The 23,985-nt window shown below is 38.9% G+C and overlaps 1 protein-coding gene across 1 annotated transcript; it reads right to left on the bottom strand.

Annotated features, from left to right (window-relative positions):
• Nucleotides 1-1,195: 1,195 nt before the first annotated feature.
• NTS (neurotensin) lies at nt 1,196-23,025 on the bottom strand. The gene is made up of 4 exons (XM_060244568.1): nt 22,750-23,025; nt 18,423-18,484; nt 6,420-6,644; nt 1,196-1,566 (listed from the first exon to the last, which is right to left on the bottom strand). The coding sequence occupies exons 1-4, from the start codon at nt 22,817-22,819 to the stop codon at nt 1,420-1,422; spliced, it is 504 nt and encodes a 167-aa protein (XP_060100551.1). The 5' UTR covers nt 22,820-23,025; the 3' UTR covers nt 1,196-1,419.
• Nucleotides 23,026-23,985: the final 960 nt, after the last annotated feature.

Genomic DNA, 23,985 nt, shown 5'->3' with positions numbered 1-23,985 from the left:
TTTTAGTTTCCCTGTGTTAGTCTGAAGGACTTGGAATTTCAGCAACTCATGAGTAAATTGTCCCAGTGACACCACACAAGTGCGGGATTGAAAACTGTTTATTTTGGCTGGTGTGTGTGAGAGAGAGAGAAGACAGATGTGCAGCTGCTTGAGGATGAGGAAATGAAGACTGTATTCAGGGGAACTGCTCTGCTGTATTTTTACTTATTTATTTTAGGGAGTATGAAAGTCTCCTGGCTCCATCCTCAAAGTCTCCCGGCTCTACCCTCAAAGCCCCCAGATATTTTCTGAATTAGATTTGGCAACCCTATTCAGAATGCAACAGCTCAATTATTCTCTGACAGGAACAAACATATCTTATATAGCTTGAACCAGCTACATTGACTACAGTGTAGGCTTGCAGGCATTGGGGGAGAGGCAGTTATTTCAGATTTTATTGTATTCTATATGTTCAAAATTTAAATTCATTGGCCACTTTGAGCCATAGACAAAAACAACACACAAATATTGTAATGAATGAATGGTGCCTGGTTGCAGAATGGAGGATTGCCTTGTGCACCTGTCTACCCAAATATTCATGGATGGCATTTCTCTGGATTCCATTACACTTGATGATGAGACAGGTAAGTGATGAGAAAGAAGGCATTTTAACTTATGGTTGTGTATCTTTATACCACTTCCCCAGACAAATCTGCATGACATATTAGTTGTGTACAATCAGATAACAGAAAAAGACATTTTGTTTCCTAGTGTTTATGGCTAATTCTCATTTCTGCTCTTGTTGGAGATTCTTCTACTACTGTTTTCATGAACAGGTAATTTATAGATCTTATTGTCATCGTACTATATGCCACTTTGAAATTTTCTGAGAGTGAGAAGTGGAGCATAATTTATTATTATCATTAATAAAATAATGAATCAATCTAATCTAGCATGTACAGATGACTTATTTTGGTAATATGAGTTTATTAACAAGAGTTCTATACTAATTGTTGAAAATTATGACTATAAAGCAGACTTTAGATTCTAATTTAGTTGCTTATTATATTTGAATAATGTTTCATCTCAAATGATAATATGCCCTTGTGTTGGCTTTGCAAAAACTTGTTGTTCAACATGACTAAAAAGGTGATGCAGAGTAGACACTATATTACAATTTTCCATTTGTTTAAAATTCCCAGTGGTATACAATACATCATGCTTAGAAACTAGATTTATTTGTAAATATATTAGTCCAATTAATTTTAAGTAGGAAAATCACAATCCAGAAACAACAGTGGCAAAAAAGATACAATTATGATATCATCTCGGTCACTTTCCATTTTATATTTCCCACACAAATAAGATTTAAGGGTGAAATAAGGTCACCATCAAGCACAGTTACTTATAAACTAAATAAGTACTACTTTAATTGCTGAATCAGTAATATGAATTTCTCTTCAGTATGTATGGTCGTCTGGCTTTGTTCACGTGTAATTGCCGTTTCAGAATGTAAGGAGTTTTTCTCTTCATCAGGTCCTTATCTTGGCTTGAATTCTCTGGATCATAAATATCTTGCTGAAGTAACTGTTGGTAGTAAGAAGAGAATATGGGAGGTTTGTTTTCCAGTGGAATGGTACTGTGTTAGGAGCAGCACATCCTTCCTAACCCCTTCAAATCATTCTACTGCTTGGCACCATGGAATACAAATGTATTGTTCAAATGTATGTTACAATGGCTCATGTCCCAAAGCGAACAAAGTAAGAGTCAACTGCACATTTAAGACCAACAAAGTTTTATTCAGAATGTAAGCTTTCGTGTGCTCCAAGCACACTTCATCAGACTGAGCACATGAAAGTTTACGTTCTGAATAAAACTTTGTTGGTCTTAAAGGTGCACTTGACTTCTATTTTGTTCTTCTGCTTCAGACCAACATGGCTGCCCACCTGGATCTATCTATGTCCCAAATAGTTGCTCATGTCCCAAACAGGGCTTAAGCTGAAATAGACAGCCACATGCCTGTTCCTAACCGGATATAGAATAACAGGTTGAAACAGGTACTTTGAGTAACTCTGCAGCCTCATCCAGAAGCTGGGGATACACCTTTTAAAGTTTCACCACTATTTTCTATAATGGGCAAATCATCACTACCTCTTATTTACGCACTTCCATACAGCTGATTGTCAGGATTTAGTTTGTTCAGAAGGTCCATTGTATTTGTTCAGAATCAGTAGTTATAAAGGCCATGATAATTTAGGTAGAATATATATATATATATATATATATATATATATATATATATATTAAAAAAACATAGGTTTAAGATTATATATTTTGAGTGATGATATTTACTATTTATATAGGCTTCAGTGCTTTACATATATTATCTTAACGGCTACAAGGGATGTACAAAAAGCCCCCCAGTTATTTTGGGGGTATATTGAACCCAGTGGCGGAATGGGTCTAAAAATATTGGTTGCCAGGAGACAAATGGGGCCCACCCACAACTATAAGGCTATCATTTAATTTTTATAATAAATAAAAAAAATTCAAAAAAAAAGTGGAAAAAAGGTACAATTAAAACTTTTGCGATATATATATATATATAATTACAGTGTATATATATATATATTGTACATTTGACTGGCAATATGCAGTAGATATTAATTGTAAATACAGACTGCATTTTCTCCAGGGGAGCTGATCTCTGCCAGCTGGAGGTCAGTTGGAAAAGTGGGAAATCCCCAGGCTCCACCTGGAGGTTGGCAATCCTAAATACAATGTAAATTTTAGTTGCATTACAGTAATAATATTGGAACTTCTATTATATTTTCAAGCTACTAAAAGGATATTAATATTTTTAATATATTGTCTAATCACTTCATCAGGGGGCCATTTCCCATGGGGCAAGCTGACACCCTGGCCAGTACGCCACTGACTAAACCCAAAACATATTGGTATTTCCTGATATTTGGATTCAGGAAATATTTGGGAATCCTGATTTTTAAAAAACTCCATTATACCCTATGAGGACCATTACAGTCAATGGTCCCCATAGACTATAATGAATAATCAATTTTGGGGCATATGGGACTCTGTAGGGGGTATTTTTTGAGGTAAAGGCACCAAAATTGCAGCATAGCTGCTGGTGCCTCTACCTCCAAAAATGCTCCAAGGTTCAAAAAGATTGGACTGGCAGTCTAATTCTATGGGCCCCAGGAAAAATGCCTCCATCCTCCATTGTTTCCAATGGAGGAAAAGAAGGCATTTTAAGGAAGCATATTCACTTTAAATGCCTTCTCCAGGCCGTGGTTGCACCTGGAAAGTGTTTAAAGGGACTGCAATCTCTTTAAACACTCGTTAACACCAGCTATCCAACAGCTCCAGAAAATCCTAAAATATTTTTGGGATTTTTTTTTGGCCATCTCAAACAGCTGAATAAATACCCCAGCTGCTATATGGCTAAAGAACCCCAGAATAATAAAGGTAAGGTATTTTGGGGGGCTTTTTTCTGGCTCAGATAAATGACATGTATACCCCTAATGACTACCATGAAAATCAGGGAAGAAAACAAACACAACTATACAAAAATGATGGCAGTTTTTCAGACCTGCTGCTTTCATTCCCTGTTTTTTTTCTGACTGTACTGATCACCAAGCAGGGGTGGAATTCTAGCAGGAGCTCCTTTGCATATTAGGCCACACACCCCTGATGTAGCCAATCCTCCAAGTGCTTACAAGGCTCTTTTTTGTAAGCTCTTGGAGAATTGGCTACATCAGGGGTGTGTGGCCTAATATGCAAAGGAGCTCCTGCAAGAATTCCACCCCTGTCACCAAGCATATCAACAAACTAAACACTGGGTCAAGCTGTCAATCTTTCCCCTCCCAGTCTCACTGATGAATCACCCTGCTGCTAGAGATTCAGATGGGAAATTTCTTATCTCAATCACTTTCCTGTATAGTGTTAATTTTTGTCAGTTGGTGAAGAACAAGGCAGAGGAGACTGTAGCTGCCCAACAAAAGTAACAATGTCTCCCTCCCCCCTTATAGCACTCAATAGCAGCTCTAGCGAATCCAGTCTGCACCACTTAATGGGCTCAAGAGAAAATGTTCTCTTCCTCCCCTAGGAATGGGTATGAACTGAACTACAAAGCAAAAATTTGTGATGGATTTTGCCCTGCCCATGGTTCACAAACAGACGTTCATGATGGGTACACTGTCATGAATTCCCACAAACTTTTAGAATGATTTGTGTGGTCCTTGGTGGTTCATGGATGGAGCAGAAACCCCTGGTTTCTGTTCCCTGCAAAAGCCTCACAAACAGCAGAGTGGTGGGGAGGCTCTTCATGTTGCTCAGCTGTTTCAGACTGTCTTCTGCAGTCCTTTTAAAGTTTAAATACCCCAGCTGCTCTACGGCTAAAGTTTAAAGGGACTGCAGAAGACAGTCCAAAAGTGCTGCTCAGTAGGGAGTGCCTCCCCACCTCTTAGTTGTTTTTCAGGCTTTCTGCAAATTACATTTAAAGGGATTATGGTTCCTTTCAACAGGGTTTGCAACAAACTGGTTCTGTTTGTGAACAAGCCTCCTAGTTCAGTTCCTGGTTCATCACTCAACCATGAACCAAACTGAACTGCAATTTCCCAGTTAGTGCCTATCCCTGTCCTGCACCATCCAGTACTACAACCCACTCCAAATCAGGCTTGCTCCCATTACTACTTTTGTACCCGTAAATAAAACTTTGAGATATCATACTTAATATGATATGTAAAATAATCTTGTCCAGATGTCACACCCTTTCTCTCAGATGCCTTTGTACCTGACATAGATATTTAGGAATTATCTCTAATTATTCAGGAGAAAGTATTTGGCACTTGTTTAGTGTCTTGTACAGCTTTATTTTTCACTCTATTGAACAGAGGCCCAGATGTCACACACTTTCCCTCAGACAGTTTTGTACCTGACATAGATATCGTGGCCACAGTTTTAACAATGGCCTTTTTTGCAGCTGCAGGGCAGGGTGGTGAGATGAAGAAAGGCTGCTCTTTCTTCAGCTAGCACAGTGAGCTAGAATAGAGTTGGGAGGCCTTCTGGGCATGCCAGCCAGTTGCTGGTCACCTAGAATGCTCCTTGGGGGGCTGTATTTGGAGTGGACTTGAGAAGTACAGGCTTCATTCTGGTCTGCTCCTGCCCTTTTTAAGGTCTCACAGCCCTGTTGCTCAGTTGGCTTCCAACACCCCTCCCTCCCTCCCTCATGTGCATGTTCTTAGTGCTTTCATTTAATTTTGCTCTGTTCCATGTCACAGCTTCATGGTGGTTTCAGGCATTGGGCCAGATCCATTTGGGATGAGGCTATGCCTGCATGTCCACCTCCTCCCAGGGTGGGTACCCCCTTAAGAGGACTCGGGGTTTGAGCCTTGCAGAGGCTTGCACCCAGGTGAGAACACTGGCATTTCACTCCAGGGTAGAAACCCAGGATATCAGTTGGGGAAGGGTTCCATCAGCCAACAGGTAGACCAATTGATGCTGGATCCATGCCCTATATATGCCAATTTACCATCTCCTGTAATTGATAAAACTGGCCTATTCATTCCTCTTGGTTCTCAGTATAAGACTTCTGTATCCTGCTTTCTCCTCTCAGTCACCTTTTCCTGCTCTTAGGTCAGCAAATTTAGGGATTATCTCTAGTTACTCAGGATAAAGTGTCTTGTACTGCATTATTTATCACACAGCTAAACAGAGACCCAGCAATAAAAAAACCATTTCATAAAATTTTATTTCCAATTAAGTCCCATAAATTACCCCTCATAGTTTATATCTAAAATCAGACCTTATTTTGGGCAGGAGCTTGCAGAATCGAAGCTCCAGAACCTCTAAATTTTATTGTGCTCTTCCTTTCCTCCCCCTTGCTTTTGGGTTCCACTGTATAAATCATCTGTGGGAATTTTACTGAGCTCTAAGATTTGACAAACTTTCTAATATTTCCCCCCACAAAAATGGGAAAATAACCAAAACATATCAAGCAGACAAATGGAAATCTTTATCATGCCACTGTGGCCACATAGGAAAAATGGGGTTTTGTGATGACAATTATAATCCAATAATCATTTTAAAGTAGATGCTGAACTGATATAATTTAGTATACCTTCCGGTGATGTCGGGGGTTTGTGGCATATGCAAAGTTGTGCTAATGAGCTCCAGTAGCTCTTTTTCTATGAAATGATTCCTGTTGAAAATCATAAAATTTCTCTGAACTTAAAAAAAAAGTTAGAATTTTTGATAAAGCTATGGAATACATTTTGCAATACAATCCTATGTGTAATCTAAATGAAATAGATATAATTTAGTTTTCTATCACATTCCATGTAAACAGCTCAAATGTTCTTCAATAGTAATACAACACACAAAACAAACTAGAATGCTCAGGTATCATAGCTAGGTTTTACCTCCCAGTGCTGAAAGGTTCTGCTTTGGCAAACTTTCTGCAGCTGATATAGTGTTAACATTGCTTCCAAACTTAAGCTATCAAGAGTAGCAGGGAATTGTCTTCTGGAAAGGAGGTCCTCTTCTGTGGCCTCACCCGTTTCCTCTTCTTGGTTGTTTATGTTGCTTAAAAGGTCACAAATGTTTAGAAGGGTCATTTTCCACTGAGGAAGCTTTGCTTTGTTTATCTGAAAGATTCAAAATCCCACAGTATGTCATATGGTCATCATCAGTCATTATGTATTGAATGTCAGGCATATTGTCAAAAGCTGCTAGAAAACAAGGTGTGGAGTGAGCAATCCTGCATAGGAGGCGATGTAGCAGGGTTTCTTGGACCGCAGGAAATGCTACATGGAAAGCACCTATTGATATTGTAAGACTTCACTAATGCTCCTAAAATGTTAACCTTGCAAAAAACAAGGGGTGGTGGTGATCAACAGCAGTGAGCTATTGGCTAATTCTGTGATACTTATTTCCAAGATCAGATAATTCTGTCAACAGGTTGGTGATGCACATACATGGTGGTCCAACTCTGACTGCTCAGAACCCTGGAGGCTTCCTCTCCACAGTCAAGAAACTCTACAAAGACTGAAGCACTGGCTGGTGGCTGATCTTCTCTATTCCTCCCTATGGATAGAAAAGGCTTACCACAAGAGAAACAAAAAGAGAGAGAAGGAAGAAACTAGCCAGTTTTCTCTCCTTCCGATCAACTCAACTTTGTTCAAAGAAATTAAAGAAGGCACAAATACTCTGAGCTCCTCCATCATTTATCTGTAGATAGGGAGTTCATAAGCAGACATATCCCCAATCCAACAATGAGGTGTCAATCAGAACTCCATTTTAGTCACTCTGTGTGCCATTCTGTAGATTCCATTCCTTTCTATTCCATTCCTTTTGAGCTTAAAGGCCAACAAACCAGCCCTGTGATGTACTTGGATACTTAAATCTGCACAAATCAGCTATGTAAAAAAATTTGAATAATATTTTTATCATGGTGTTTATGGAGATTAAATCCTATTTTTTTTCTCCATCACATTGTGACTTTGCTGTCATTTTGTACTGCATTTAGACATATTTGTTATTGCATTCATGATATAACTAAACTGTCAAATTATCTTGCAAGGCTAGGACAGGTTTAATGCCAAATTAACCTTGTTTTGAAGTGTCTCTCTTGATTATTGAAAATTACCACAACATGGGCAGAGAATCTGAATAAAACATCTACTGCAATTTCAAGCTTAAACTCTGCTTCATGAATACTAGTCAACTGAAAAAGCAATAGCATATGAGTATTATCATGATACTATGCAAGAAAAATGTATGCATTGTCATCCAGTGTAATTAGGTAATTATTCAACAGGTGCATTCATGTCTGCAGAATGGGTAACTGTACGTTCCAAGCCTTTGCCCAATCAAGGACGAGTAAAGAGCCAAGTTATTGTCAGTAGGAAGCCATGCTGGTGATTCACTGGGGAAAGGCTTTGAATGTAGTGCACTTTCCCCAAAATCTGTCTGACTTTCTCTTCATTATTGGTGTAAGAGGAGGCATACTAGATTACACTAACAGCCCATCAGATACCTTGGGAAGGTCTATAAGCAAGGTAGAGTTGCCAGAGCCTTTACATGTTGTTTTCCACCTGCGCTGGAATTTACAAAATTCCTACTTCTGGAGGCATGTATCCTCCAGCCTAAGTAGTTCTTCCATTAGATTAAGAAACACTTACATTGGAAGAAGTCTCCTTAGTCTGAATAAATGCCAAAGGTTCCATGTAGGTAGGATAAATGCCAGAGGTTCCATGTAGTCAGCATGGCTCATAGATAATTCCTCCATGAATGTGTCTAATAGTGTGTCTAGTAATGCCATTCTAAACAAATATAAACTTTCTAAACCAATGGTCTTCAACAGGATCATGTAGGCCTTCTTAGGATGGTACTGTAAGAAACATTTTTTTTAAAAAAAAAGCCAAATAAACTAGCGGCCATCATTATATCCTGATGCAGTGAATTTCATAAGTTAACTACTCTTTGAGTAGGAAGCATTTCATTTTATCTGTCCTAAATTCTAGGCAATCAACAATCTATTCACCCTCTTTTATAAAGTATTTATTAAAACTAGTAACTGAACCAATGATTGTATTCTTCCTTCCCATCCTTTCTCCATCACCATATACATATCTAAAGAGGATTTTGTTTTTATCTGGATAAAAATAAGAATGCTCCCATATTATCCAGCACTGTTTCACGTGTTGAGTTTGGAGAAAAATTCTAAGATACTTTCAGCTTCTCTGGTACTGCTTTGGCTTTTTTTCTCTGATACAAATACCTGTACTTTTGCGCTTCCTGGAGCTATTTCAGGTCAGAAAATGTCAAAATCCCCCCTCCCCTCATACTGTGGTCTTGATCTAAATTGGGCCTACACTTGCCTTCTACACAAAGAAAAACCAAATTCTTAGTGTTCCATTCACAAAACTCCTAATATCATTTAGTTTGGCCCCTGGGAGAATATGGTAAAAGGAAATAATATGAAATATATTTTCAATCAAGCATTCAGTAAATGTAATGTTATCTTCCTTTGAAGAAATATAATGCCTTTGTCGTTTAACTTTTTTTCTTTCCTGAGATTTAAACTTAACATGTTTAAGTATACAGCCCTGACCTGGATAGCCTGATTTGTCAAATCTCAAAAGCTAAGCAGGGTTGGCTCTGATTAATATTTGGATGAAAGACCACCAAGGAATACCAGGACTGCTACACAAAGGCAGCCAATGCCAAGCCATCTCTCAACATTTCTTGCCTTGGAAACCCTATGGAGTTACCTTAAGTTGGTTGCAATTTGACAACATAATAAAAAAGTATACAAGAGAGTTTGTCAAGAAATCGTTGCTGAAAGTTCTTGGAGAGAGAAATATTTATATTTAAGTTGGAGACACTTTATCTTTGCCCATATCTTCTTTGTTATTTTTTTTTTGAAAGTCTTAAAATACCAAATACTAAACCATGTCAGTAAAGAATATTCCTTTCCCCACCTCTCACAGGGGAAAGGAAGTTGCCTTGGCTTTTAGGAAGTGCAGGTGATTATGTGAAATGTTCAATAAGCCATTTAAAGGGAAGAATTCCTTGGCAGTCAGGCAAAGGGGTTTGAGCCCCAAAGTTTTGCTGTCAGCCTGGAGTATGTTTGAGCTATACTGCAATTCTTTCAATAAAGTTGTGCTCTTGTTCAGTCCAAGCTAACATGACATGTACTCAGATTCAGCGGGAGCTCACAGGAGTGCAGAGAGTTCCACCACCTCCTTCTGAGAGTTCTGCCTCCTTGTCCATTGAAAAGTAGGTGCAGCTGCATAACAATCCCTGGATGAGTTCCACCACCTATTTTTCTACAAAACGACCCCTGCATGTACACCTTCTGGAGGCTAGAGGCAAAAGTGAACCATCAAACTGACCTGCTTCACCAGGATATTTACTTGCTCAACATCAGTTCAATAACTTCTTTTCAGTCATTTTCTGGAGACAGACTACACACAATGTTGCCTCTTCCAATGTGTTTTTTAATCCAAAACAGGAAGGAAATATGAACGAGTCTGTGGGACATAGAATTGATTTTGTCCACTTCAGTTTCCAAGATAAAAAATGTTGTCCCCAGACTGTTTTCACAAAATTTCCCATTCTACTAAATCAAAAACAAACTAAAGAGAATGTAAAGCTTTCTCTTTCCCTGTTCTATGACATCATTCCCTATTAGAAATAGTCTCCTGTACTTTGTAACTAAAATATTGGTGTGGGACCCAATTATGGATCTCCAGCACCCTCATTATATCTGATAATAGATTTGGGTTTGGGGGTTGGAAAAGGTCTGACACAATACAAGAAACCCAAAGCGTTCCTTAATATTCCTTTAAAAATGTACTGCGGCAGCTTGAACCATTTAATGAATAAACACTCTTGGTTTAAATCAAGAATGTAATAAATGGTACTTATTTAAATGAAACTTCATTGATTAATTTAGGACACATTCTATATACAGCAGCATTGAAATCCAGAGTAAAGAACCCTGCCTCAGTTGGAATAATCATGCTGTAATTATATGATAATACAAAGCATCACACACAGCCCTCAGGTCCTATCCAATGTGTCAAAAGTTTGAAAATTCTCAAAATCATTTTTGTGTGTGAAATGAGTGGGATTGGGGAAACCACTAGCAATGAACTATTGCACTATACTATGCACTGCATGAAGTAACCATCGTAATTGAGGTATAAATCTATTTAAAACACATTTTAACAAAGGGACAAATGAGATGCTAGAAGATCCATGATTAGATCCAGATCTTTTTAAAACATCCTCACAGATATATATGAAAATGAATCTGCCAGCTGTTAGATTTTGCTCCTGTTGAAAGCAAACTCCTGGATTAGTCTTGTGCAAAGTCATGGTGAGAACTGTATAACTGCCTATGTTTGCAAAGCCCACAGAGAAGATGTTGCACTTGGTAGAGCAATTTATGTTCTCCACAAGAAAAATTACTTGTTCTCTTGAGTGAACCACTGGTGTCCCAAGAAATGCAGGAGGCACATGAGCATTCTGTATTTTCTACAAACTGCTTACACATATGATGTTGTATTCTCTACATTCCTACATTTTTGTATCTTTCAATATATTTAGTGATGCCTCTGTGCCCTTAGCATTCATTATGTCTGTGGTGGAAACCAAACAATGGTAGCTTCAAACCGAAAGGGGGGGGGGGATAAATTAGCTATCCACTATGGGATTGACTTCACATATGACAGACTTCACATTTCTGGGATCCAAGTTCCCTGCAGATGGTGACTGTAGCCATGAAATTAAAAGATGTTTGCTCCTTGGGAGGACAGCTATGGTGAACCTGGGCAGTATAATAAAAAGTAGAGACATCACCCTGCCAACAAAAGTGTGTATAGTCAAAGCAATGGTATTCCCAGTAGTAATGTATGGCTGTGAGAGCTGGACCATAAGGAAGGCCAAGCGCAGAAGAATATATGCTTTTGAGATGTGGTGCTGGAGAAGACTCTTGAGAGTCCCTTGGACTTCAAGAAGATCAAATCAGTTAGTCCTAAAGGAAATCAACCCAGACTGTTCCCTGGAAGGTCAGATGCTGAAGCTGAAGCTCAAATACTTTGGCCACCAAATGAGAAGGGAGCACTCCCTGGAGAAGATCCTGATGCTAGGAAAGACAGAAGGCAAAAGAAGAAGGGTACGGCAAAAGATGAGGTGGCTGGACAGTGTTACTGATGTAACAAACATGAATTCAAGCAGACTTCGGAGGATGGTGGAAGACAAGAGGGCCTGGCATGACTTTGTCCATGGGATCGCAAAGAGTCAGACTGAACAACAACAAATGGGATTTTCAAGAAACCTGGATAGGATCCAAGGTTGTTACTTATGCTGGCAAAACAGCACTGGCCTAAGTGGAGGATGGTGGGCAGCCCTTTCTGTTGATTTTCTCTTCTCGCTGTAGACTCCCACGTTGTCCCCCATGCTGTTTTTGAGGATCTACTGACTCCCAAAGAAGAGGAATTTCAGGAGGTTTGATGGAGTGCAGTATGAGTGGGGATGCATATATTAAGTGCCAGATCCAATACAAGAAATATCTGGGGATTTTAGGGGTGAGGCAGGAGACATTGGGGGTGGATCCAGGAGCAAGGTTGTGACAAGCATAATTGAACTCCAAAGAGAGTTCTGGCCATCACATTTAAAGAGACCACACACCTTTTAAATGCCTTCCCTACATTGGAGATAATGAAGGATAGGGGCACCTTCTTTTGGGGCTCATAGAATTGGACCCCCTGGTCCAATCTTTTTGAAACTTGGGGGATGTTTTCAGGAGAGCCACTAAATGCTATGCTGAAAATTTGGTGCCTCCATTTGGTGCCTAGTCATTTCAAAATGTGAGCTAGCTTTATTTTGCAAAGTCTGTTATTTGCTTGCAGAGAGGTAGCAGCATTTATCTTAATTGTCAAAGGGGCTGGCAATTTATAAAGGGTTCTTCTGTATATTAGAAGCTAGGAGTTTGCAAAGCTTGTTGAAAGCCAAGATCAAGATGCACTACATCAACAGCTTAACAAAATTCATGGCAAAATAGCAAACTGTTTTGCAAAATGTGAATTGATTTTTCAAAGGCCCACCATATGTAGTCAGTAAAGTGTTTCTCTTTGATACCAATAGCTTGATCTTTGAAGTATCAATGACCTTCTTTAGAAAAGTTCAATAGAGGTGATGCTGACCAGAACCCAAATGCTGATAATCATTGTTCAGAACCATGAAACTGAGAGTCTCCAATGCAAAGTGAGAGCAATTATTCATATTGGCAGTTGACTGAATAAAGAATGCCTTCCTCTCATCACAGAAGCACTTCACATAAATTGCTTCTATTTTAAATAACCAAACTATTTTATCTCAAGTTTCCTCTCAGGTTCACCTCTATTTGCAGAGCATAAAGATTCCCCAATTTTTAATGTCAGTTGAATTAACTTATGGTGATCCTATGTGGTTTTCAAGAGATCTTCAGAGGTGGTTTCCCATTGCCTGCCTCTGTGTAGCAGCTCTGGACTTCCTTGGTGGTCTCACATCCAAGTACTAAAGAGGACCCACTCTGTTAGTTTATGGGATCTTATGGGATTTGGCTAGCCTTGCCATCCAGGTCAGGACAGATATTTAAAAGGCAATTTCAAATCATGAAATAATCCCAAATCACCCAGGATAAGAGGTACAAAGGCTCATATTTGATGAAAAGTGTTGTAGAACATGATACCTTTAAAATAAATAAATAAATCTTTATTAAAAATAAGATCTTTGACTTACAAATGCATATGAAGAGCATAAAATTATATAATTCAATAGCATTGCAAAAAATAGTTGAAAGAAATACTGCATAAAATAGCATAAACAGAGAAATAATAACTAAATATGAGCCAACCAACCAGAACTTGATACAACTGAACTTTGCAATGTGAACAGTTTATACCAAGACCCTAGTTTTCAGTTTCTATTTTCACTTCTGTTGAATCTTAGGGTTTGTATAATGTGTTAATTAATGCTGAGAACTGGTATGCTCTCTTCATACTACTTAAGGCTGCAATAACACACAATAATGCACTTTCAATCCACTTGAGTGCATTGGATTTTACTGTGTGAACTGTAATCCCAGGTTGTTGTTGTTTTCTTTTTTACCATCCTACATATAGACAATAGCTCCCTTTTTTATTATGAAACATGACATTGCCAAGAGCCAATTAATCCCTTGACATCATTTCCCCCCCTGGTTTTTTGCAAATTTTATATTTTTTCTTGGCAGGATATGTACATTGACTACAAGTATCAAACTACAAATGCTTCAGCTTGTAAGATCTTAGTTCCATCTGGTCAAAGATGGGAGCATAATTTCCCTTTCAATTGAGAACTGGTCATCTTCTTTAACAAGACTGAGTCTAATGCAAATATGAATGTTTCAGCCCAGCTTAATTGTCCAAATACAGATCTTATTCATCTAAAATTACACTGAAGACAACTTCATTGGAATCATCTTTCTAACAAAAACACCTCCCCTTTGGGCTAAGTTAATGCCAAGAAAGTGATGAATGCCTGTGTTGTTTTGGTTTATGTCAGAGGACAGCTATTACATGAAAGAAATGAAATCTTTTACTAATGCTTCTTCCTCTTCAGGTTGTTTAAGAGACTGTTCAGCTGATGGCCACAAGTGTTGGCAAAAGATGTAATTGCTCTTGTTAGAATGATTTCTAGAAAGTTATATATATATATATATATATATATATATATATATATATATATATATATATATATATATATATATATATATATATATATATATATATATATATATATATATATATATATATATACACTATATATGCAATGTATCTATATACATATAGAATAAAGCGATTCATGGCTGGAATCTTTAGGCTCTCAGAGGACAGAGATGTGTTGACAGACAAGGGGATCAAGATACAGCCAAAACCTTTAAAATACTTATAAAATTAAGACTGGACTTGAAAATAATATTTGAGAACAATGTTATCACACTGATTACCTTTAAAACCTTTAAAATACTTATAAAATTAAGACTGGACTTGAAAATAATATTTGAGAACAATGTTATCACACTGATTAGGCTTTATAACCTATCCACTTCTCACAAGGAAAGGATTCTTTCTTACTATGGAAGTACAGGGTATAAAGTACACAATCTGCATGTCAGTGATCATGCTGAAGAGTACAATATGCAAAAGATTGCGCAGAATGAGGACAATCCATTCTTTCATTTAGTTATGTTCCTAGTCCTCACTGTTGCAAACAAATTCCTGGAAATACGTTGTGGGGGCGGGGAGAGGGTCTGATAAAAGTATTGGAAATAAAGAAAGTCTCCCATGTGTTTTTATAATAGTGGAAGCTGCCCAGTTATAATATTTCTTTGCTTAGCACAATGTCTACATTTGGTGTTCATTTGGAGACACCCATTTTACATTTCTTTTTCTTTAAGTCCTTTACTTCCTCATAGATCCTTCCAAAGCTCTCTCACACAAAACTGTCTACAACATATGAAAACCAAAACATAGTGATGCAGTGAATTATGTGTGGTGGTTAAAAGTATGCATTATAGTATGCAACACCTCAGGAAGACTCTTCTTCTCTAGCAAAGGTTCCAATGTCATACTGAGGTTCTACCTTAATGAATTCTGCAAGATATTAAAGTATGCAAGAAAACAATTTATAACCCAAACAACTCCCACCAAATATTCCATTGCTTCATCAGTGACTGCAGGAGATTTACCATCCTCCAAAGAGCCTTCTTCCAGACTAAGAGCTTCTTCAGTTGAAGGAAGGCTCCTTAAGCTGGAGGATGGCTTCAGCCTTTGCTTAGTGGAGTGTTAGGACAGGGGTAGGATCCTCCCTGCTGTATTCCTATAGGAGTGCACAAAGACGTCTCTCCCATGTCAGCAGCTGCAAATAGCATATGAGTGAATGGAGACAGTGATGCCTTACACTCCTCTACATCTCTCTAAAAGTTCCCTTTTGATCTGGAAGGAGGGAAAGGGTTTTTTTCCTCTGCACTTTTAAGGGGACAGCCATGAACATGATATCATATAGGTTTCCTGCTTTCCATGTGAGGAACAATCACTGTGTGGATCCAGCCAATATTACTCTATTACAAAGCATTTTAAAGAAGTTCACTATCCAAAGATACCAGGAGTAATTGGATTTCAAATTACAATGATAATTATTTTGTATTCCTCAAGATGCAAGTTGAAACAAATAACTTTTTTTCCCTTGGGAACAGTTATTTGGTTTTCAGCAAAGTACAAAATCAGAGAAGAAATAAATCAATTTGGCTTAAATTCAAGTCTTGACATTTAGGTTATGGACAGTGCTACCAACCTGTCAAACTTAAATATTATACCCTGGATACAGAGGAAATTTTGTAATTAATCTGAACATGTTTTGCAACCTGTTCTTTTACTGTATCATAAGCTAATTTACATAATCTGACTGTTTTAGAGTGAATTAAATTAAAATAATAAGCAGGGATAGTCGTTGGCACCATGCCTTGAACATGGGCTTAGTAGGGTCCCCTGACTGGCCACTGGCAGTCAGTGTGGTGGACTCCATAGACCTTTCATCTGATTTTGAAAAGTCATAAGGGCTGGTCATACTTCAGATGATGCCTTGAAAAAATTATAATATTGAATATTGCTCTCCAAAATGTACAGTTATCTTTTCCTTCTTTCTTGGGGAAAATGCAATCATCTGTATATCAAATATGGTGCTCTGGAGTCTGCAAAATAAATCTTTAGACAGCAAGGTATTAGGTTTGTGTTTTCATTTCCAAATATATATGAGATATTTAGGCATGCTTTTTGGCTACATGCCTGTCAAAGCATGTGTTCTGCATTTTGATGTATTTGAGCCACTTGTGGGAAGGGCGGGATATAAATCCCAAATAAATAAATAAATGAATAAATAAATTTCCTGATTTTTTTATATATATATATATATATATAAATAAAAGCCCAACCATGGTGGCAATTCTGAGGATTTTCATTCGTTAGATGTGTTTTGAACAGGATTGGCTTACACTGTCTCTGCCGTGACATTGGCTGATTCTGCTCTCCCCCACCCACTGCCAGCCCCATCAGGCAACAACTCCAGCATAAGCCCACTGACCTTCAAAGGAGACAGTTCTCTGCTGACAGGGGGCTTACTGATTAGTGCTGCCTCTCCTCAGGGCCTGTTGTAGGAAGTCCAGGACAGTCCGTCTGAGAGCGGGCAAGGAGGTGTGAGGGTGTAAAACAGGGGGAAAATGTGAGGTGCCTGGCCCCCCAGATCTTGCCCCCCCCCAGCTACGGGCCTGTGTTAATGAGAAAACAGTAGGGTTCCTTCTCTTCAACTGAGGCAAAAGGAATGTTCATTCACAGCAGGGAGGGGCCCTTTCCACCTGCCAATACTCTTCACTCTTTCTATTCCAATTAGGCTACAGTGGGCTCATATGACAGAATGGACTCTGAGGGAGAGGCCTTTCCTCCTGGAGAACCACTGTTGCCAATATCCAGGTGAGGGCTGGAGATCACAGAGTTACAACTGCTCTCCAGATGGCAGAGATCAGCTCCCCTTGAGGTGGGGGAGGGGGAGTGAATGCCTTCACTTGGGTAGGTGGGAAGATACAAGGCTGGGGTGAGCACTCTCACAGAGGCCTTTAGAGATACCTTTCCAGAAATTCCTAAGCCCTCTGAGGGAGGCCTTTCCTCCTGGGGAATTACAACTGCTCTCCAGATTCCAGAGGTCAGTTCCCCTTGAGGTGGGGGAGAGGGAGTGAATGCCTTCACTTGGGTGGGTGGGAAGAAAGCAAGGGTGGCAGACACTCGCCCAGAGGCCTTCAGTGGTACCTTTCCATGTTGATGGGAAATTCCTCGTGATTCTGTGGTGGACTTGAGGGCATAGGAGTTAGGGCTTCAGAGTGGGGTCTGCTGGACCCAGGTCCTTACTGTGGAAGCTCACTGACTGATTTCAGACCAGTCACTGACTTCCAGCCTAACCTGTCTCACAGGGTTGTTGTTCAGATCAAAGCTGCTTTGGTTCCCTACCCCCCATTGTGGAGAAAGACAGCCTATGTAGAAGCTGCAGGGAGGGGAAGGAGATGTAAAGCTGAAGTCAGAGGGGCAGAAAAAGGGAAGGAGATAGGTTGCCATCTCCAGGTTAGGGAACTCCTGGATATTTAAGGGGTGGGGTTTGAGGAGGGGTGGAACCTCAGACAGGTACAATGCCATTTTCTTCTAGCGAACTGCCTTTACTTTGGTGGGTGGGAAGACAGCAAGGATGGCAGTCAGTTGCCTAGAGCCTCCTTCTAGAGCCCATTGTATTTTTTTTTCTCAACGGCTCTGACTCCTAGTATTATATTTTAAATACAAGGGATACCTCATTCCCAAAATGAAGGAACCATAATGTACTGATTTAGTATTCTTGGAATTATTTGTTTATATGGAATTGTTTGGCCCCACCCCATTTCTGATTATCATTAAGCATATGTTGTTACAGAGATAAAGCCAACTGCTTTGGTGTGGACTGTATTAGCTAAGAATGTAAACTATATATCTACAAAAGCATTATCATGTGATTTGGCATTAATTAGCATTCATCAGACTTGAAATATTTTTTTCTGGTAATGAATCTACATTGCTTCATAATTCCAAAATAGTTGTTCAGTGAATGTATCAATGCTATGAAATGGAAAAGTGATTTAAACCATCCCTTCACCCAGATTTTTACAATCCCTGAACTGGAAGACAATTTTGCACAATTGGGCATATCTTGCATTAATATTTAGATTGTATATTGTGCCTTACAATGGTATGCCAAAACATTCATGTATGCAATGAGAATTCAAGCATTCTGTGGCTCAAGAGTAATGGGGGCATTACCTTTGATGTATACATATTGGTCAATAAATCTGCTTCTATGGCTTTCATTTCCTCTTCTGAATCTGCAAGTTAATCAGAAACACATGCTTACTGTTCCATTGTAAATCACCAGCATTTGGGTTTCAACACACAGAATTTAAAGATATCCTTTAAAACGATTTCAGGTTTAAGCACTGGCAACAATAAAAGCTTGGCAAGAGTTTTGTTCTTTAATATATGTTCTCTGATTTATACACTCTCTTGGGAGAAATGCAATCTAGGAATGGAAGTAGCTTATTATTGGTCAACTGCAGCATTCTAGGGCTTAATCATCACCAGCAGGGGCCAAGGAGAACTTGCTGATTTTGTTGGGTGGGATTAGCTTTAGCCCTAATTATTTCAAGTTTCTACTGAGTTTAACCAGTGTATGAAGTGTTAATGACAGCTTCTGGCTTGGGGGGGGGGGGGGGGCGGATCTCAATGGTTACCAGTTAGTGGATATTTCTTTATATATATATATATATAAACTGTGCAGATGCTTAATCCAGTTAAGCAGATCCAAAATCTTTTTTTAAAAAAACAATCAATATGAGTAAGCTGGAAAGACATTTGTGATTGCTATGGGACTTATGGTTTTCTATAAAAGTGTATGACCCTTGGTAGCCAGTATGTTAGCAAGCCTTGAGTTGTACTTCCCAAGGGAGGGTCAGCCTGAAAATGAAAAGCATAGGTAAAGCAATGTATCCCTGTACTGAATAGCAGAAGCAAGTTTTATTATATTCCAGACCAATAATCTTAACTAGTCCTGATCTAAGCAAGAACTATTGTGACTAAGACTGCAACAGCATGAACATGGTGGAATCAGCTGCCGGAAGAGGTGAGGGCCCTGTGGGACTTGGCTCAATTCCGCAGGGCCTGTAAGACGACCCTCTTCCGGCTAGCCTACACCTAGCTGGGATAAAACTTGACGTAACTGGCCAGCCATCTGTTTATATAAAATGACATGTTATTGGTTTTAAGCTGTATTGTTTTATGAAGTGAAATGTTACTGGTTTTAATGTTTAAATGTTAATTATTTAATTGTTTTATATTTAAAATTGTTAAATTTATGTTGATTAGTTGTTGGAAGCCGCCCTGAGCCACTTGTGGGAAGGGTGGGATACAAATCCCAAATAAATAAATAAATAAATAAAAATATTAGAAATATAATAAATATATAGAGGACATTATAAATATATATGAATAGGATCAGATTCCATGTCATTCCATTGATTTCAGTGTGCCAAACAATGACTGACCTTTGCTGTATTGAGGGCAAAACATGCAAATAATATGAAGAGGCTTAATTTGTTTTTCAAGGACATCAGTAAACAGTCATTTAGCATGAATACTGCATTGATTATATTTGCTTAACAGTTAAGTTCACTCTATTATTATTCATGATATGCCCCAAAATTGTTATTAGTTGGACTTTAATCAAAAGTATCATATGGATAACAGCCTTTTGAATGCAATTCCCTGGTATTTAAACTCAATACCAAGACTTTTATTGAATGCAATGGTGATAAATTGCTTAAGAAACAAACACAGAAAGAACCCCAAAAGAATGAGGAATGGTTTTTGTATATATGAAAACATGGCCAGATCATGAACATAATTAAAAGTTGCCAGTGATATATCAGGATATTTGCATTGTTAATTTCAATGACGTCAGCAAGAAGAAGAAGTCACACCAATTTCACCAAGGAATGGAAAAACCAAACAGTGCTGCCATGGGAATAAATCTATTCACTCTGTGCCAACACATTTTACTCAGTGTTCCTCAACGGGGTCTGCACCATTTTAAAGTGTCGGTATTATTCCAACTCAACCAGCTGTGAGTCACTTGTAGAATTTATTGAAAGGAATGATGCTTTCAATTTTATTGGAACCTGGTCCCCACCTATTTAATCAAAAGTAGGACAGTAAGGAATTGTTGCCAGAGACCAAGATCAAGATCATTCATAATATGGTATTCCCCTATCACTATCCTTAGGTGTGAAAGTTGGACAATGAGGAAAGCTGACCTGAAGAACATTGATTCCTTTGAAATATGGTGTTGGAGGAGAGTTTTACAGATACTGTGGACCACCAAAAAAATCAAGTCAGTGGATTCTCGATACAATCAAGCCTGAACACTATAGAATGTGACTAAACTGAGGTTATTGTACTTTGGCCACATTATGAGAAGACAAGAATCACTGGAAAAGACAGCAATGCTAAGCAAAGTTGAAGGCAGCAGAAAAAGAGGAAGACCCAACATGAGATGGATTGACTTAATCAAGGAAACCACAGCCCTCAGGCTGTTCAGGTCATTAATTCATAGGGTTGCTATAAGTCAGAAGCAACATAATGACACATAACACATGCATACAAGTCCAACTAACATTCCCCCTGGTAAGAATATTTAGTAATGATCCAAAGCCTACTGAGGTCAATAGCAGCTGGTAGAAGTTAAACACTTCTTATTGTCCCAGTAATTTCACTGAAAGATTTAGCTATTTCCCGAATCTTATTATTGGAGTCAGTAGCTGGACAATGCCAAGAGTGCAATCAGGAAGAACTACTAGGTTCTCAGACTGAAGTATTTAAAATTAAAATATTACATTGCTTTTAGAACATGGTCCCCATCTATTATTGATGTTTGACTTAAAATAATTTGATTGATATACATTTCAGTTAACCATACAGTCTTCTACCTATTTATTTTGGAAGTCTAGTGGACCAAAGTTTGGCATGGAATCTGATGTATCTGGTTTTAAGTGAAGCGTCAGTAGCTATAATTGTATACCAAATTGTAGTTTTTGTCCTCAGTAGTACACTGCATAAGTTACAGTGAAAAATATAGATCACAGCATAAATATTTGAATTTGTGATGCTACATATTGTTGTTCATGAAAATATGCTGCAAGTTTTTGATTTAGAGATGGAATTGTTGGATCTTAAAAACTTATATATTTACTATACATTGCTTCATAAAATATTTCATGACTAGTGATAATGGATTTTGAAACACATGGAAGTGTGATAGGAACTAAATCCATTCCACTCAATGTATAATGTGTCTCATAGGACCTATAGACACTATTTAACAATATTCAGAATGTGGCTATTCCTTTAATTGTGTCCTTGGAGAATTTAAAATCAGTTGCTTGAACATAGCATGGCGAGGATTGCTTTGAAGAATTATCAAATTACAAATATACCCTTAATTTCTCTTTATGTAAGGCAATCTTCACCCACCTTCATTCCAGCCAATAGCTTTTCCATTTCCCATTAGAGCATTTGTCTCTGATCCTTGGCTTCCCATGAAATAAATGCATTGAAGGACATGATTCTATGCCATGGAATAAGCTTTTTGTCACCACAATAAATATTTCTTGCCCATTGTTTTAGAAAGGATATTCACTTTTGTTTAGCTTGGCAGTACACCTCATCCTTAAGAAGTAGGTAACATAGGTAACAATTCTGTATTACTCATTCCCATAACCACTTATAAAGCAGATAACTACTATTTTATCAATGGAAGAAATTACAGTACAATCTGAAAAATACTTTCTTCAGAGAAAAACCCTGTTAGAATTCTCAGTATTCCTGTTTAGGATTGCTCTTTCAGGAAAAGTATCTCCCCCGGGGCAGCTAAAAGGTGGGGAGGGGAAAGAGAGCCAGAAAGGGTAAAAGTGAGATATCAAATCAAATTACAATCCAAGTACAGTAAAAAAATTGCTTCTGTTGTTTAATAGTATGGGATTCTCTCTCTCTCTCTCTTTTCTATACCCAGGGAATGAGTACTCAGTGTATACACCTCCCTGGGTTTGGATGATATGACCTAATTCATAGAAACCTTTTAGTGGCTTTGGAGATGTGCCCGCCCCCCCTCCTGTAAGGGTCTTTCTTGACAGAGTGACAAGATCGCTGCGTAGTAGGTGGTTTGAGTGCACTCGACCAGTTTTTAAAAGGTTCAGAGAAGTCGTTTAGAGACTTTAGCGAAACATCAGAGACACAGTTGCGGGAAAGTATTTCTCGGTAAGTTAGGGAACGGAACCCAGTTCCTAAAAACGCCCTTCCTAAGATTTTTTTTTTCATTTTTTTTTTAAAAATGCATAATGCGAACATCCCCTTCCAAAGAAAACCGAAAACAAACCTCTGATTTACGTTTCTAACCTTTGAAATCGACTAGCCGTGTCTGTTGCACCTGTGCACATAGACTCCTCCCATGCTTCCAGAGCCCCCAATTTAGCTCAAATCGCTCAGAGTCCTCCTCAGCGAGAGCGTCTCTATCGAGTGGAAGCTGCGAAACGGAGCTTACCTGAGCACAGGCTCCACGAGGCGAATGCCAGCAGCAGCGCGCACACCAGCTGCATCCTCAGCTTTGCCATCCTCTCCTCTCTAGAAAGTAAAGTCCATACAAACAAAGGAGAAGAAGTGAGACAGACAGGGACAGAGAGGAGAAAGAGAGGACAGAGGGCCGGCTGCTGCTTCTCCCCTCAACTGCCCGGAGTTGCTTTAGGAAGATCGGGACCATAAAGGGAACGCTGGCCCATTCCCTAAGTATATAAAGCAAGGGGGCTGATGTCACAAGCGCATATCAGCCACTGCCTTTTAACGAGACGCCCACCCACCAACCCACCGCCCCTCCTCCTCCGCCGCCGCCTTCCCCCTTCTTCGGAGTGAAACTGACGCGTTTCTCTAATTGCGCTGCACTGCCTGGCGCTTCTTGACGCAGATCTAGAACGGGGCTGGGGTGGGGATGAGGGCTGTGCATAAGTGTTTCCGCTGACTGCGAGAAACAAAGCCAGATGAGACCTTTTCGAAAAGGATCAGAGCATTTAGTATCCCATCCCTAATCTATTCTGAGGAACTTCCTTCCAAGTCGGAGTATTACAATTATTAGTCGGAGATCCAGACGATAGATTTACAGTGAAGTCCTAAACAGAGTTAACAATCTTCTGAGCTCATTGACTTCAGTGGGTTTATAAGGGTGTAACTGTTCAGGATTACACTACTGGAGGGATTTATCCTTTTGTTGTTGTTGTTATTGTTGAATCTTTCCTCTAAGGAGCTTAGGTGGCAGTATCTCTTGACCATTGAATTCTTACAACATCCCTGCGAAGCAGGTTAGGTAGACAGGCAGACAGTAGTACTCTTTGAACTTGGGACCTCGGGTTCCTAGTCTAAGCTTTGTCAGATGCAATTATGCATGTAAATGTGCAGTATACATTCTTTTTACAGAGACAGATTATTGCTGTGTGTCCCTGTAAGTGATATCTGTATACACATCCACATGCTCCCATGTGCATAAATTTCTATTTGTTTTTCTGCAAATCAGATGACTAGAAGAGGAATAGGAAAAAAAGAACAAAGACAACTATGCACTTAAAAAGAAAATATTTAATTTCTAAAAAGATACATATTGGGTATCTGGCCTGCCTAGGGAACAAACAGTGTTGGGGATAGAAGCCTCACCTCCCCCCAACACCAGGCACCTGATTACAAAGAAAGATGTGCATTGCGGACATTCTCAGATATACTTGTATTTCAGAGC

Source organism: Heteronotia binoei, chromosome 8 (assembly GCF_032191835.1).
Source record: "Heteronotia binoei isolate CCM8104 ecotype False Entrance Well chromosome 8, APGP_CSIRO_Hbin_v1, whole genome shotgun sequence".
Taxonomy (NCBI): Eukaryota; Metazoa; Chordata; class Lepidosauria; order Squamata; family Gekkonidae; genus Heteronotia; species Heteronotia binoei.
The sequence above is the reverse complement of the archived record's forward strand: the minus strand, read 5'-3'. Positions and strand labels throughout refer to the sequence as shown.